Below are 17,058 nucleotides of genomic sequence, written 5' to 3' on the forward strand. Positions count from 1 at the left end.
CAAGTTAGAGTGTACTGCTAGCTAGCTAACGTTAGCTGGCTGGCTTGCTAGCTAACTTTATGTGTATGCTCTCCAGTTTCTGGAGGACCCGAGTTTTGAAATCAGTGGAATTCAAGTATGATTCAGTAGCTAAGGAGATGGATAAAACACCAGTCTGGATTACATCGTCAAACTAAGGCAACCATGCATGGCATCAGACAGGACAGGAGAAACGTCCAACCATGATGTATACTGGTAAGATTTACAGATATTACACGTTTCTAATTTTGACAGAATGTGGTGTCATTTCAAGTGTACTCTTAGCTGTTAGCTTTTAACTGGCTGGGTCGCTAGCTAACGTTATGTGTATAATCTTATTCTTCGTACCTCAGACACATTTGCTTGACTAGTTATAGCCATATAACCTGGTTGGTTAGCTACCTGCAGATTCATGCAGGGTAGTAACGTCATGAGTTGTGATTATGGTCCATTGTTTAGCTAGCTAGCTACATGTCTTAACAAAAGTCTTCACTCTAATTTATACAAAGTATTTTCATTTCAAGTTAATGTGTACTGTTAGCTAGCTAGCTAACGTTAGCTGGCTGGCTCGCTAACTAACGTTACGTCATGCCTTGGGATTCATTGTTTACCTAGCTAGCTATCTAGCTACGTTTCTTAACAAAAGACTCTCGTCTTAGTGTGCCAGAGCACAGAATAACTAATGCATTTTTGAACGCTCAACACCCCTTGAATATGTCCGGTGTCTGTAAACGTCGGCAACAAAGCGAAATTCAATTGTTGCCAGCAGCACAGTTACAGTCACCAACGCTCTGGATAACATGAAAAAAGCCTAACCAGCTCTGCTATGGCGAGTAAAGTGGTCAGAGTGGGGTGTTCTCTCATTAGGTGTCTGTAAGTAGCTAGCCAATGTTAGCCAGTTAGCTTGGGTGCTTGACTGTAGTTGTGAGGTCAGAGCTTTCGGAACAACCCTACTTATTGGCCAGAGAGTCCAGTGTGCGCTCTGAACGTGAAACCACAGGTCGAGTAATGTTCAGTGAGCTGTTCTCTCTCTCTTAGATGTCTGGGAGAAGCTGGAAAGTTAGTACAGAACAGTTGGATCAACCCTTAAAGAGATGGGTGGGGCTAAGGCTTAAGAGGGTGTGAACAATGCTGAATGGGTGTAGACAAAGAAGGGCTCTCCAAAAGTAGTACCAAAACATCGAAGACGGTTTTCTCAAAAGTGAATTTACAAGTTGATCAAAGTTCAAAGCAGAATTGCTTTCCCATTGTTTCCTCAAATACAGTATATGATATACACATGTTACACATGAACTACACATGAACTACATGTTGTAGTTCTGAGTCTTCTTTCATCCAATGTAAAAAAAGAAATTCAAATGTTGCTACATAAGACCGAATCCTGGTGGTGAGTCACCTATGTAGTTACTTATGAAGTATTACCACATTTTATGACTCCATTCCATGAAGACAACAGCAAATCTGTCAATCTTACCCTTTTGTTACATGGTACCACCTTAACAATTACAGGGTAGATATGAGGTAAGAGGGAAGTAAAATTAAGCTGTTTCTAATTCCATTTAAATACAAGATACTTTCAAGTTTACTCCAGTACAATATGACTAAGGGATCCAGTTTGTAGAAATGTGGACATTTTTCACAATAAAGACACAATTCAGAGTGAAGTTTTTTGAATTCAAATCAACCAAACAAGCTTAGCTAAGGAAAAACACATTTGTATTTACAATCAAATCAAAGAGCTAGCAAAACAACAACCGTGAATTGCATTAATTTCTACATGAAAATGTATTTTACTTTAGCTACACTACCGGTCAAAAGTTTAAGAACACCTACTCCTTCAAGGGTTTTTCTTCATTTCAAAATGTTCAACATTGTAGAAAAAAAGTGAAGACATCAACATTATGAAATAACACATACGGAATCATGTAGTAACCAAAAAAGTGTTAAACATATCAAAATATATTTGAGATTATTCAAATAGCCACCCTTTGCCTCCTCTGAACAGTTGATGTTGAGATGTGTCTGTTACTTGAACTCTGTGAAGCATTTATTCGGCTGCAATTTCTGAGGCTGGTAACTCTGATGAACTTATCCTGCAGCAGAGGTAACTCTGGGTCTTTCATTCCTGTGGCGGTCATCATGAGTGCCAGTTTCATCGTAGCGCTTGGTTTTTGCAACTGCACTTGAAGAAACATTCAAAGTTCTTGAAATGTTCCTTATTGACTGACCTTCATGTCTTAAAGAAATGATGGACTGTCGTTTCTCTTTGCTTCTTTGAGCTGTTGTTGCCGAAATATGGAAATGGTATTTTACCAAATAGGGCTATCTTCTGTATACCCCCCCCCCCCTTGTCACAACACAACTGATAGGCTCAAACGCATTAAAACCTCTCTAGGGTAACCTCTCTAGGGTACCTCTAGGGTACCTGGCCAACATCCAGTGAAATTGCAGAGCGCCAAATTAAAAATACAGAAAATACAAGTGTTATACATTGGTTTAAATATTAACTTCTTGTTAATCCAGCTGCTGTGTCAGATTTCAAAAGGCTTTACGGCGAAAGCATACCATGCAATTATCTGAGGACAGAGCCCACGGAAAAAAGCATACAAACATTTACCAGCCAAGTAGAGGAGTCACTGAAGTCAGAAATAGCGATAAAATTAATCACTTACCTTTGATGATCTTCATAAGGTTGCACTCACAAGACTCCCAGTTACACAGTAAATGTTTGTTTTGTTCAATAATCCAATGGCTCCAAGGCAGTCACAACAGGCAGACAAATACATACTAAAAGTATCAGTAAAGTTCGTCGAAACATGGCAAACAATGTTTATAATTAATCCTCAGTTTGTTTATTGTCTTTATAATCAATAATATTTCAACCGGACATAACCGTTTTCAATAGAAAGGAAAAAAAAACAAACGGGAGCGAGCCCAAATCAGGTCTGCATACTTCCTCTGACCAAAATGGCTTTTTACTTGTCGTTTTTCAAAATAAAAGCCTGAAACCATGTCTAAAGACTTGACATCCAGTGGAAGCCATAGGAACTGCAATCTGATTCCTAACCTATTGGATTCTCTATAGGCATTGAGTTGAAAAACAGCCACATGAAAATAATTCCACTTCCTGGATGGATTTTTCTCAGGTTTTTGCCTGCCAGATCAGTTCTGTTACACTCAGACATTATTTTAACAGTTTTGGAAACTTTAGAGTGTTTTCTATCCAAATCTAACAATTATATGCATATACTAGCTTCTGGGCCTGAGTGACAGGCAGTTTACTTTGGGCACGCTTTTCCTCCGGAGGTGGAAACATTGCCCCCTACCCAAGAGAGTTTAAGAAGGAAATAAATTACATAAACTAACAAGGCCCACCTGTTAATTGAAATGCATTCAAGGTGACTACCTTATGAAGCTTGTTGAGAGAACGCCAAGAGTGTACAAAGCTGTCATTAAGCCAAAGGGTGGCTACTTGAATAATCTTATTTCTTTAACTTCTTATGGCTGGGGGCAGTATTGAGTAGCTTGGATGAATAAGGTGCCCAGAGTAAACTGCCTGCTACTCAGGCCCAGAAGCTAAGATATGCATATTATTAGTAGATTTGGATAGAAAACTCTCTGAAGTCTCTAAAACTGTTTGATATCTGTGAGTATAACAGAACTCATATGGCAGGCAAAAACCTGAGAAAATATCCATCCAGGAAGTGGGAAATCTGAGGTTTGTAGGTTTTCAACTCATTGCCTATCTAATATACAGTGTCTATGGGGTCATATTGCACTTCCTAAGGCTTCCACTAGATGTCAACAGTCTTTAGAACCTTGTTTGATGCTTCTACTGTGAAGGAGGAGGGGATGACAGCTGATTTGAGTCAGGGGTTTGGCAGATTGCCACGAGCTCAGCCCCCGTGAGAGTTAGCTGCGTTCCATTGCATTTCTACAGACAAAGGAATTCTCCGGTTGAAACATTATTGAAGATTTATGTTAAAAACATCCTAAAGACTGATTCTATACATCGTTTGACATGTTTCTTTGAACTGTAATGGAATTTTTTGACTTTTCGTCGAGCCTGCGCGTCATGAATTTGGATTTTGGAACTAAACGCGCAAACAAAAACGAGGTATTTGGACATAAATTATGGACTTTATCGAACAAAACAAACATTTATTGTGGAACTGGGATTCCTGGGAGTGCATTCTGATGAAGATCATCAAAGGTAAGTGAATATTTATAATTGTCTCGACTTCCACCGAAGGTGGTTCCTCTCCCTGTTCGAGCGGCGCTCGGCGGTCGTCGTTGCCGTTCTACTAGCTGCCACCAATCCCTTTTCGTTTGGTTTTGTCTTTCTTGTTGTTCACCTGTGTCGAGTTTAGGTTAATTGTGGGGTATTTAATCTCGCCCTACCCTGTAGGTTTTGTGCGTGATTGTTTGTGTTTCTGTCATTTGTTTGGGTTGCGTTTGGTTTGTTCTGTTGAACAGGTGTTTTTTCTGGACTGCGTTCCTGTTTTTTTTGTGGCTGCTGTTGTGGTCCTGTGCCTGTTCTTTATTGGACTTTAAACGCCCTTTCTGCAATTCTCACTCTCCTGTGCCTGACTCCACACCCACCTCTCTTAGGGAAAACCTGACAGAATCCCGCACCGAAATCATGGAGTCAGCAGGAGCGGACGCGCCCTCCCCGTCCATGGAGGAGCGTGTACTCCAGCTTACAGCCATGCTACACCGTCTGGGGACGGCCATGGATCAAGTGATGGCGAGAATTGAGAGATGGGAGAGGAGCGGCCTCCCTACCCCGTCTTCAGCCACTCTCCAGCCTGCACCACCACCTTCTCCGGTGGCGTCCAGCCCTGGCGGGATTCGGCTCGCGCTCCCGAGGGAGTACGATGGGACAGCTGCAAGGGGTTCCTGCTCCAGCTGGAGCTTCACCTGGCGACCGTTCACCCAACTCCCTCGGGAGAGGAGAGTGTCAACGTCCTCGTCTCCTGCCTTTCGGGTAAAGCCCTGGAGGGGGGCAAAGCGGTCTGGGAGGGTCCAGACTCGGCGAGGGACCATTACACAGAGTTCAGGGTGAGCGGCGGTTTCATCTGAGGCAGGAGATGAGGAGCGCGCAGGATTTCGCACTGGAGTTCCGGACCCTGGCCACCAATGCGGGGTGGAATGACAGGGCCCTGATTGACCACTATAGGTGTAGCCTGCGCGAGGACGTCCGTAGGGAGCTAGCTTGTCGAGACACCACCCTCACTCTGGACCAACTGATAGACATGTCCATCAGGCTGGACAACTTGCTGGCTGCTCGCGGGCGTCCAGATCGGGTTCTGTTCATTCAACCTCCCAGCACTGCAACTCCGACACCCATGGAGTTAGGGGGTGCTGCAGCTAAGGCTACCGGAGGAGGAGCCTCCTCATGCACCAGTTGTGGTCGGAGAGGGCACACTGCTGACTGGTGCTGGAGGAGCTCATCTGGGAGTCGAGAGGGCAGGCAGAGCACTGCCCGGACACCTCAGGTGAGTCAGCACCAGGCTCACCCAGAGCTCCCTGTTGGTCATATGTATGTGTTGATTTACTTTCCTGAGTTTTCCCCTCATTCCCAGCATAACGCGCTAGTAGATTCAGGCGCAGTGGGGAGTTTTATGGACCGCGGGTTGGCGCTTAAGTTAGGGATTCCCTTGGTTCAGATGGACCAACCCTTCACCGTGCACGCCCTAGATAGTCAACCATTAGGGCCAGGGCTGGTCAGGGAGGCCACGGTTCCACTGGAAATGGTGAGGCAGGGGGGTCATGAGGAGCGGATTAGTCTCTTCCTCATTGATTCTCCTGCGTTTCCAGTGGTGCTGGGGATTCCCTGGTTGGCTTATCACAATCCCAACATTGTGGAAACAGGGGGTTCTGTGTGGGAGTTTCCATCGGTGCGACGACGGTGGAGAGTCCGGACCAAGTCCCCATTGTGCGCATTCCCCCCGAATATGCAGATTTGGCTATCGCTTTCTGTAAAAAGAGGGCGACCCAATTACCACCTCATCGAGGAGGGGATTATGCGATAAACCTTGAGGTGAACGCCGCACTTTCTAGGAGTCACGTGTATCCTCTGTCACAGGAGGAGATTGTGGCTATGGAGACATATGTCACCTAATCTCTGGGACAGGGTTACATTCGGCCCTCCACGTCACCCGCCTCCTCAAGTTTATTTTTGTGAAGAAGGAGGGAGGTCTGCGTCCGTGCATTGACTATAGAGGTCTAAATTCCATCACAGTGGGGTTCAGTTAACCGCTACCTCTCATCGCCACGGTGGTGGAGTCATTTCACGGAGCACGCTTCTTCACAAAACTGGATCTCAGGAGTGCGTATAACTAGGTGCATATCCGGGAGGGAGATGAGTGAAAGACCGCGGTTAGTAACACATCTGGCCATTATGAGTACCTCGTCATGCCGTATGGGTTGAAAAATGTTCCAGACGTTTTCCAATCCTTTTGTAGACGAGATTCTCAGGGACCTGCACGGGCAGGGTGTGGTGGTTTACATCGATGACATTCTGATCTATTCCGCCACACGTGCCGCGCATGTGTCTCTGGTGCGCAGGGTACTTGGGCGACTGTTGGAGCATGACCTGTACGTCAAGGCCGAGAAATGTGTGTTCTCCAAACAAGCCGTCTCTTTCCTGGGGTATCGCATTTCCACATCTGGGGTGGTGATGGAGTGTGACCGCATTGCATCCGTGCGTAATGTTCCGACTCCGACCACGGTAAAGGAGGTGCAGCGGTTTTTAGGGTTTGCCAATTACTACCGGACGTTTATCCGGGGGTTTTGGACAGGTGGCTGCTCCCATTACCTCACTGCTGAATGGGGGGCCGGTGCGTTTGCGGTGGTCCGCGGAGGCGAACAGAGCTTTTGGTCGTCTGAAGGCGTTGTTTACCGATGCTCCCGTATTGGCGCATCCGGACCCCTCTTTGGCATTCATAGTAGAGGTGGACGCGTCCAAGGCTGGTGTTGGAGCAGTACTATCACAGCACTTGGGAACGCCCTGAATCTTCGCCCCTGCGCTTTCTTTTCGAGGAAGCTCAGTCCGGCAGAGTGAAACTATGATGTGGGGGACCGGGAGTTGCTGGCTGTGGTAAAACTTCTGATGGTGTGGAGACATTGGCTTGAGGGGGCGCAACACTCTTTTCTCATCTGGACTGACCACCGTAATCTGGAGTACATCTGGGCGGCGAGGAGACCGAATCCTCGTCAGGCAAGGTGGGCGATGTTTTTCACTAGATTTTAGTTTCACCATCTCATATAGACCAGGTTCCCGTAACGCTAAGGCCGACGCACTGTCCCATCTCTATGATACCAAGGAGCGGTCCATCGATCCCACCCCCATACTTCCGGCCTCTTGTCTGGTGGCACCGGTGGTATGGGAGGTGGACTCGGACATCGAACGGGCGTCACGGTTAGACCCTACTCCACCAGAGTGTCCAGCTGGTCGAAGGTACGTCCCACTTGGTGTTCGTGATAGATTGATCAGGTGGGCCCACACGCTACCCTCCTCTGGTCATCCGGGGATTGATAGGACGGTGCGGGGTCTTAGGGGGAAGTACTGGTGGCCCACCTTGGCCAAGGACGTGAGGGTTTATGCATCCTCCTGTTCGGTGTGCGACCAGTGTAAGGCTCCTAGACACCTGCCTAGAGGGAAGTTTACAGCCCCTCCCCGTTCCACAGCGGCCTTGGTCATACCTGTCGGTTGTAGTTGGTCCACTGCAGGGCGTTGAGGTGCGGGAGGTCCCTCCGCCTCCCCTGGACATCGCCGGGGGCCCCGGCGTACACTGTAGGTTCCATCCTGGACTCTAGGCGTCGGTGAGGGGCTTGCAGTACCTCGTGGACTGGAAGGGGTACGGTCTGGAGGAGAGGTGCTGGGTGTCGGTGGGGGACATCTTGGACCCATCTCTGCTGGTTGAGTTCCACCGCCTCCATCCGGATTGACCTGCGCCTCGCCCCCCGGGTCGTCCTCGAGGACGGCGCGCTGCGGGAGCAGCGCATCAGAGGGGGGGTACTGTCACGACTTCCACCGAAGGTGGCTCCTCTCCCTGTTCGGGCAGCGCTCGGCGGTCGCCGTCGCCGGTCTACTAGCTGCCACCGATTCCTTTCGTTTGGTTTTGTCTGTCTTGTTGTTCATTGTCTTGTTGTTTATGATGAACGTCCAACCTAATAGGTCCTGTAGAGATCAACTTGGCTGCTATGTCCCTGCACCTAACCCTCACAAAGAGTCAGAACAGAAGGGTAACAAGCGTAACAAGGGAAAAAAAGTGTTCAACAACGATCTAAACATTAACCGAAACAATATCGAAGCTCTGATAAGAGATGTACTTCAGCGGAAGACATTTGAGCAAGAGGACAAGGATAAGTCATCATGACTAGGCGTAAAATTCACAACATTCGCGAGGACGTCAACATTCCCATAACCTCCGCCCTGACTCAAATCCCTGTCCAGGGACCTCTCGTTCTAGACACAAGCCCGCAGGTTTTGTCTATAGACTTTGATACAGATGTGGAGACACACGGTAAGCAAAGTTGTAAAAGATGGCGTCGGGTGAGGGGTGGATGGCGTCGACCCCTCCCTCTCCCGTTCCGATGCAGGACCCACTGACCCACTCTCCATGTGAGAGACGTAAACTCGGTCTCGACCTTTAAGTCTTTATTGAAAACGAATTTCTTATGTAGGTCCTATGATTGAGTGTAGTCTGGCCCAGGGGTGTGAAGGTGAACTGAAAGGCACTGGAGCGACGAACCGCCCTTGCTGTCTCTGCCTGGCCGGTTCCCCTCTCTCCACTGGGATTCTCTGCCTCTAACCCTATTACGGGGGCTGAGTCACTGGCTTACTGGTGCTCTTCCATGCCGTCCCTAGGAGGGGTGTGTCACTTGAGCCTCTAACCCTATTACGGGGGCTGAGTCACTGGCTTACTGGTGCTCTTCCATGCCGTCCCTAGGAGGGGTGTGTCACTTGAGTGTGTTGAGTCACTGATGTGATCTTCCTGTCCGGGTTAGCGCCCCCCCCCCCCCCCCCCCCCCCCCCTCGGGTTCGTGCCGTGAGGGAGATCTTCGTGGTCTATACTCGGCCGTGTCTCTGGGTAGTAAGTTGGTGGTTGAAGATATCCCTCTAGTGGTGTGGGGGATGTGCTTTGGCAAAGTGGGTGGGGTTATATCCTGCCTGGGTGGCCCTTTCCGGGGTATCGTTGGACAGGGCCACAGTGTCTCCCGACCCCTCCCTCCTCCAGTATTTATGCTGCAAAAGTTTCTGTCTGAGTATTTCTCCTGTCTTATCCGGTGTCCTGTGTGAATTTAAGTATGCTCCCTCTCACTCTCTCTCTTTTCTCAGAGGATCCGAGCCCTAGGACCATGCCTCAGAACCACCTTCACACCCCAAGCCTGATGACCCCTGGCTGTCTCCAGTCCACCTAGTCATGCTGCTGCTCCAGTTTCAACTTTTCTGCCTGCGGCTATGGAACCCTGACCTGTTCACCAGACGTGCTACCTTGTCCCGGACCTGCTGTTTCGACTCTATCGCTCTACTGCATCTGCTGTCTCTAACTCTGAATGATCGGCTATGAAAAGACAACTGACATTTACTCCTGAGGTGCTGACCTGTTGCATCCTCTACAACCACTTGCGATTATTATTATTTGACCCTGCTGGTCATCTATGAACGTTTGAACATGGCCATGTACTGTTATAATCTCCACTTGGCACAGCCAGAAGAGGACTGACCACCCCTCAGAGCCTGGTCCCTCTCTAGGTTTCTGCCTTTCTAGGGAGTTTTTCCTAGCCTCTGTGCTTCTACATTTGCATTGCTTTTGGGGGTTTCAGCCTGGGTTTCTGTATAGCACTTTGTGACATCGGCTGATGTAAAAATGGCTTCAGAAATATATTCCTTGGATTGATTGACTGGGTCACAATGGTGGGTTATCTGTCCTGAAAATCGACACAACCTGCTCCATTCTTCCAATCCATTCCACTTTGTTTGGGATATGACGAGAAAAAACAGCTCGAACAGGCTGTACATCCTTAAAGCAGTCTTAAAGGACTGTTTGACCTGTGATGCTCTGATAGATTCGGGTTTTACAATTTCCCTCATATCTGAAACTTTGCTGGATGAACTCAAAGGGGCAGTGGACCCAGCAAAATGTTGGTTGAAAACGGAATGTTGCGATACAAAACTTGTAGGTTTCACTCAAGCTACCTCGCCTCTAACCAAGCGTCTCCTGCTTAACTTCACTAGGGTAGGGGGCAGCATTGGGAATTGTGGATGAAAAGCGTGCCCAAATATGGCTACACAGCCATAAAAGCTAGAATATGCATATAATTAGTAGTTATCTTATTACCTTGCACTAAGTTTAGTTTGGTTTCATATTAGGGCATGGAAACTGTAGAGCCACACCAATAGTTCAAAAATACAGACATGTACTCGCCTTAAGACAGGTTCATGCATGTAGGACCATAGCAACAGTCCTTTGCACTTTACAGAAATAACCAGACATGTAATCCTGCTAACTCCTCTGATCTCCTCTGTTCTGGAATGACCCAAGAGGTGTAACCATAGCAACAGTACATATTAGGCCATAACACAGTTACAGGAATAACCAGTCGTGTCCACACCCCAGGCAGGTGAATGTCTAATGGTGTCTAATGACCAAGAGCACATATAGAGTGCACCCATCTTTCTAGCTCTTCTGCAATTAACCTGTTGAGGATGGGGGCGCTGTTGAGACTATTTATGCTAATCGGGTAATTTTTGAAACGGCTTCCCACAAAATCCTTGATCGTACAATATGCATATTATTATTATTATTGGATAGAAAACAGTCTATAGTTTCTATAGGAGTTGAAATTTTGTCTGTGGAAGTGGAACAGAGCCCATTCTACAGCAATTTCCCTGACATGGAGTCAGATTTCAGAAATGTTGGCCACTGTTCTGGAGTCAGTTAAAAGGGCACTGTTATTGCTATGACTATACGGACACTGCTTACGTCTTCCCCTGGATGCCTTTACGTGATGACGATTTCAATGGGGTCGATTGCGCGTTCACAGGCACTATAAATTAAAAAACCCTGTAGCTAGCAAGTCTTTTCTTGGTGCGTAACGCGCGTGGAGGACACCGACCCGCTCCTGTTCCAAGCGTTAGTTTAGCCTGTTATATTTCTCCGGTCATCTTTTTACTCGTTATAGGAGTTAAAAACATCATAAGGTAGTTAATTTGAAGCGTTTTATAGCAATTTATATCCGTTTAGTGCGATTTTGGGACATTTATTTTTGAAACGCTGTGAATAGCTGGGCACGCTTTTCAGTTCATCCCGAACGCAGTTGGCATTTCCACATGGCAAGAGGACAGCTTTCCACCAAAAGACGATTACTCCCAAGAAAGGATCCTTTGCCCAAGATACTGATGGAAGAACAGCTCAAAGTAGGACATTTTTATTATGATAAATCGTGTTTCTGTCGAAAAATTTTAGTGGCTTAGGACGCCATGTTTTTTGACGTAGCTTCGCTTGGCGCAAACTGTATTGAAAAGTAAGGATAAATTAAAAAATGTAATTCCGCAATTGTATTAAGAATTAAATTGTCTATCAATCCCTGTCCACCCTATATTTTTTAGTCACGTTTATGAGTATTTATGTATAAGAGTAGATCACTGTCTAAGTGGCGCAAGGACATTTTCTGACCAGCTGAGCTACATTTCACATTGTCTAACCATGATTTTGGTGGCTAAATATAAACATTTTCGATCAAACTCTATATGGATTGTGTAATATGATGTTACAGGAGTGTCATCTGAAGAATTCTGAGAAGGTTAGTGAAAAAATTAATATATTTTTGGCGATGTTGACGTTATCGCCCACTTTGGCTAGAATCAATGCTGGGCTGCTATGTGCTATGTGCTATGCTAATATAACGATTTATTGTGTTTTCGCTGTAAGACACTTAGAAAATCTGAAATATTGTCTGTATTCACAGGATCTGTGTCTTTCGATTCGTGTATGCTGTGTATTTTTACGAAATGTTTGATGATTAGTAAGTAGGTAAACACGTTGCTCATAGTAATTATTCTAGTCCATTTGTGACGGTGGGTGCAATTGTAACCTATGCCATCTACCTGAAATATGCACTTTTTTCTAACAAAACCTATCCCATACCATAAATATGTTATCAGACTGTCATCTGATGATTTTTTTTCTTGGTTAGGGGCTATAAATATCTTAGTTTAGCCGAATTGGTGATAGCTACTGGTGTTGGTGGACAAATAAAAGATGGTGGATTATGCTAATGTTTTTTTAGGTAATAGATGTACATCTTTACATATTGTGTCTTCCCTGTAAAACATTTTAAAAATCGGACATGTTTGACTGGATTCACAAGACCTGTGTCTTTCATTACCTGTATTGGACTTTAATGTGTGAAAGTTAAATATTTTAAAAAAATATTTTTTTTGAATTTCGCGGCACTGGTTTTTCAGTGGGGGGGGGGGGGGGGTGTGCCGCTAGGTTAATAATTCACACATGGTCTGGAAAATTCTCCAGACCATATCTCAATAGTATCTGTTTACCTACAGTGGTTCCTCCTTTAACTTCTTTGGGGTAGGGGCAGTATTTGCACGTCCGGATGAAAAGCATGCCCAGAGTAAACGGCCTGCTACAAAGCCATAAAAGCTAGAATATGCATATTATTAGTAGATTTTGATAGAAAACACTCTGAAGTTTCTAAAACTGTTTGAATGATGTCTGTGAGTATAACAAAACTCATATGGCAGGCAAAAACCTGAGAAAAAATCCAACTAGGAAGTGGGAAATCTGAGATTTGTAGTTTTTCAACTCTTGGCGTATCAAATACACAGTGTCTATGAGGTCAAATTGCACTTCCTAAGGCTTCCACTAGATGTCAACAGTCTTTAGAACCTTGTATGATGCTTCTACTGTGAAGTGGAGGCGAATGAGAGGGGAATGAGTCAGAGGTCTGCCAGAGAGCCACGAGCTAAGTCTCGCGTGTTCATGTGAGAGCGAACAATGTTCCATTGCAATTCTACAGACAAAGGAATTCTCCGGTTGGAACATTATTGAAGATTTATGATAAAATCATCCTAAAGATTGATTCTATACTTCATTTGACATGTTTCTACAGACTGTAATTTAACTTTTTGGACTTTTATTCTGTACTTTGCACTGTACTTGCACGCGCGTCGTGAGTTTAGATTGTGTACTGAACGCGGGAACAACAAGGAGGAATTTGGACATAAATTATGGACATTATCGAACAAAACAAACATTTATTGTGGAACTGGGGTTCCTGGGAGTGCATTCTGATGAAGATCGTCAAAGATAAGTGAATATTTATAATGCTATTCTGACTTCTGTTGACTTAACATTTACCGTACTCAGATTATTGCATGGTTTGCTTGTTCCGTAAAGTTTTTTTGAAATCTGACACAGCGGTTGCATTAAGGAGAAGTGGATCTAAAATTCCATGCAAAACACTTGTATCTTTTAGCAATGTTTATTATGAGTATTTCTATGAATTGATGTGGCTCTCTGCAAAATCACCGGATGTTTTGGAACTACTGAACGCGCCAATGTAAACTCAGATTTTTGGATATAAATATGAACTTTACCGAACAAAACATACATGTATTGTGTAACATGATGGACTATAAGTGTCATCTAATGAAGATCATCAAAGGTTAGTGATTCATTTTATCTATATTTCTGCTTTTTGTGACTCCTCTCTTTGGCTGGAAAAATGGCTGTGTTTTTCTGTGACTTGGCTCTGACCTAACATAATCGTTTGGTTTGCTTTCGTCGTAAAGCCCTTTTGAAATCGGACACTGTGGCTGGATTTACAACAAGTGTATCTTTAAAATGGTGTAAAATACATGTATGTTTGAGGAATTTTAATTATGGGATTTCTGTTTTGAATTTGGCGCCCTGCAGTTTCACTGGCTGTTGACGAGGTGGGATGCTACCGTCCCACATACCCTAGTGAGGTTAAACTCAACTTCGAAAGCGTGTCACTGATCCACCCTGTGTAAGTGACTAGCATTGACACCGAATGGATGATGATTGGGATAGATTTAACTTCTTATGGCTTAGGGGCACTATTTCGATGTCTGGATGAGAAGTGTGCCCATCTGCATAAAATTAGTAGATTTGGATAGGAAACACCTAACCCTAACCCTAACATAACTGATATGGCAGGCAAAAATCTGAGGAAAATCCATCCAGGAAGTGGGATTTTTTTTATGTGGGTATTTTCAATTGAATGCCTATAGAGTATCTAATGGGTTAGGACCCAGATTTCAGTTCCTATGGCTTCCACTAGATGTCAACAGTCTTTAGACATTGTTTCAGGCTTGTTTTCTGAAAAATTAAGAGGAATGAGACCTTTTTGTCAGGGGACTGGGGAAGAATGCATAGCTGGTTTGCATGCGTGACCGAGTGCGCACCCTTCGTTGTTTTTCCTTTCTATTGAATACGCTATTGTCCGGTTGAAATATTATTGATTATTTATACAAATGATTTGCACTTTTCCTACTAAAGTACGTTCATCACTAGGAGACAAAACGCGTCTCCTTCCTGAGCGGTGTGACGGCTGTGTGGTCCCATGGTGTTTATACTTGCATACTATTGAACTTGGTACCTTCAGGCGTTTGGAAATTGCTCCGAAGGATGAACCAGACTTGTGGAGGTCTACAATTTTTTTACTGAGGTCTTGGCTGATTTCCTTTTGATTTTCCCATGATGTCAAGCAAAGAGGTACTGTGTTTGAAGGTAGACCTTGAAATACATCTACAGGTACGACTCCAATTGACTCAAATGATGTCAATTAGCCTATCAGAAGCTTCTAAAGCCATGACATCATTTTAGGGAATTTTCCAAGCTGTTTATTAAAGGCACAGTCAACTTAGTGTATGCAAACTTCTGACCCACTGGAATTGTGATACAGTGAATTATAAGTGAAATAATCTGTCTGGAAACAATTGTTGGAAAAATTACTTGTGTAACAAGAAATTTGTGGAATGGTTGAAAAACAAGTTTTAATGACTCCAACCTAAGGGTATATAAACTTCCGACTTCAACTGTATGTTCATCATTCAGTTGATCATAACTAAGGTGAGTTTTCCTCTGGGCTTTTTCTAGGCCAAACGGCTGTTTCCTTGTCTCACTCCTCTGGCGCATGCCCCCGCTGTGTTGTTCTCAACACTAGTTTTAAATCAACATAGTCGACTGTTCTGCTGCTGCTGCGCATATTGTGTATTTTGTGAAATTCCATTAGCCCAACATTGGAGGAAAATGTTGTAATTTCTCAGGTCTTGTCATCAATGTTTTTTGGGCAATGTGAAGAGTGGTCCTGGGACAGTCCCAGGATCCTGGTTCAGTCCCAGGATCCTGGTTACTGGTATTAATCCCTAATGGTGACAATCTGAAGTGTGATTAAAAAAAAACGACCTAGTGACCCCTCTCTCATTAAACCTTACACAAGTAAGTATTCATACATTAACCAAAAGTTAAATGAAACTATTGTTGAATTTATTCTGCAAGTATCAAGTGTAATAGAAATAAGATAAATGGTTTAGAGCCATAACGTTTCAATGACTTTGTTGTAATTTCCCTTCTCAGTTCAATACAATAAAAACCCCATGTTCAATTGGCTTTTCAAATGCAAGGAAATACCCTTATTTCCATTCTATCAAAACTCCAAAATCAGACCTTTTAAAGCGGAATTCAGCAGTAGAGACAAAGCGTTTTCCCCGCCCGTTTCAGTAAAAAGCTGAGGGATGAGTCTGGAGAAATGTAATCGCTCTCAAATTCATAGACGGAGCTATGGATGCAAGGACTGAACATCCATGATAAATAAATGATCATGTAGCCTGTGTTCCTTGGTGTTTCTTAGGCACTACTTTGAAAGAGACTGGTATGACTATGCATTTAGATAGTAGTAAGCTGTTTCTTACTTTTACTTACTTTTGGGACAAACATTTATTACTTTATGATTACATTTTGTGACTTTGGCAAAAGTTTCACCAGAAGAATGTTCTGACCCACACTCTAAAATCACATACACAACTTGATCTATTTCCCATTCACTGATTGGAGGGAAAACTGTTGGAATGTTACTTATGTTCCTTGGTGTTTCTTATATATTATATTAAAATAGTGACGTGAGTAGATATTTAAATAGTTATTCGCTGATGCTTAGTTGGATTTACTGTCTTACTTACCTATATAATAAAAAATACTTTGTATTTACTAATTAAGTATGTAGTACTTACTTGCTTGGTACATTTAAGAAGAAATTTTTAGATTTTGATTAGATTAGATTTAGATTTAGATTTTGCTGCTATGTATTTACCTAGTAAATACATAGTAATTAACGGCTGTAAATGAAGGGTTACCCCGGAACTGTTTCTGGAGCTTCCATGTTCCTACATATTGAGTCGTGTACCTGCGACGTAGTCTCCGAAGCCAATGGTGCTGAGTGAAATGAAGCAATAGTAGATTGCCTGTGAGTAGCTCCAGCCCTCTTGCTGTTTGAACACCACCATGGGCATCACAAAGAAGAGTGCCGTTCCAGAGAGGTAGGACAACAGGTGGATCATGAACCTGATTAACTTCTAATGGAGACAGAAAGAAGGGAAGACAGAGTCAATATCTCAAATGGCCTATTCCCTATATACTGTAAGAAACTCCTTTTGGTCAATGTAGTGCAATGTATTGGAATTGGGAGCTATTTCAGATTCACACATATTTTAGGACAAACAGGTAACAAATTACAAGTTGGACGGTCACTGGTACATGCTAACTGATTTATGAAAACTGCATACAGACAGAGTTAAAAGAATATGAAGTCCATTATATTCTGGGGACCCCCCAAAAAGTAATCAATTCAATTCGCTTTATTGGCATGACCTAACAATGTACATATTGCCAAAGCTTATTTTGGATATTTACAATATGAAAAAAATGAGAATCAAAATTGTCAACGGGACAACAGTAACAACAATAACCAAGCGTCAAAATAACCATA

The 17,058-nt window shown here is 44.0% G+C and overlaps 1 protein-coding gene across 1 annotated transcript in view; it reads right to left on the reverse strand.

The window, feature by feature from the left end:
- The window catches only part of kcnk17 (potassium channel, subfamily K, member 17), a 50,431-nt gene that overhangs the window by 4,693 nt on the left and 28,680 nt on the right, over nucleotides 1–17,058 (reverse strand). The window contains exon 6 of the mRNA XM_055898868.1: nucleotides 16,477–16,645. Within this exon, the coding sequence (XP_055754843.1) occupies nucleotides 16,477–16,645 (169 nt within the window). The remainder of the gene's footprint in view (nucleotides 1–16,476; nucleotides 16,646–17,058) is intronic.

Source organism: Salvelinus fontinalis, chromosome 35 (genome assembly GCF_029448725.1).
Source record: "Salvelinus fontinalis isolate EN_2023a chromosome 35, ASM2944872v1, whole genome shotgun sequence".
NCBI lineage: Eukaryota > Metazoa > Chordata > Actinopteri > Salmoniformes > Salmonidae > Salvelinus > Salvelinus fontinalis.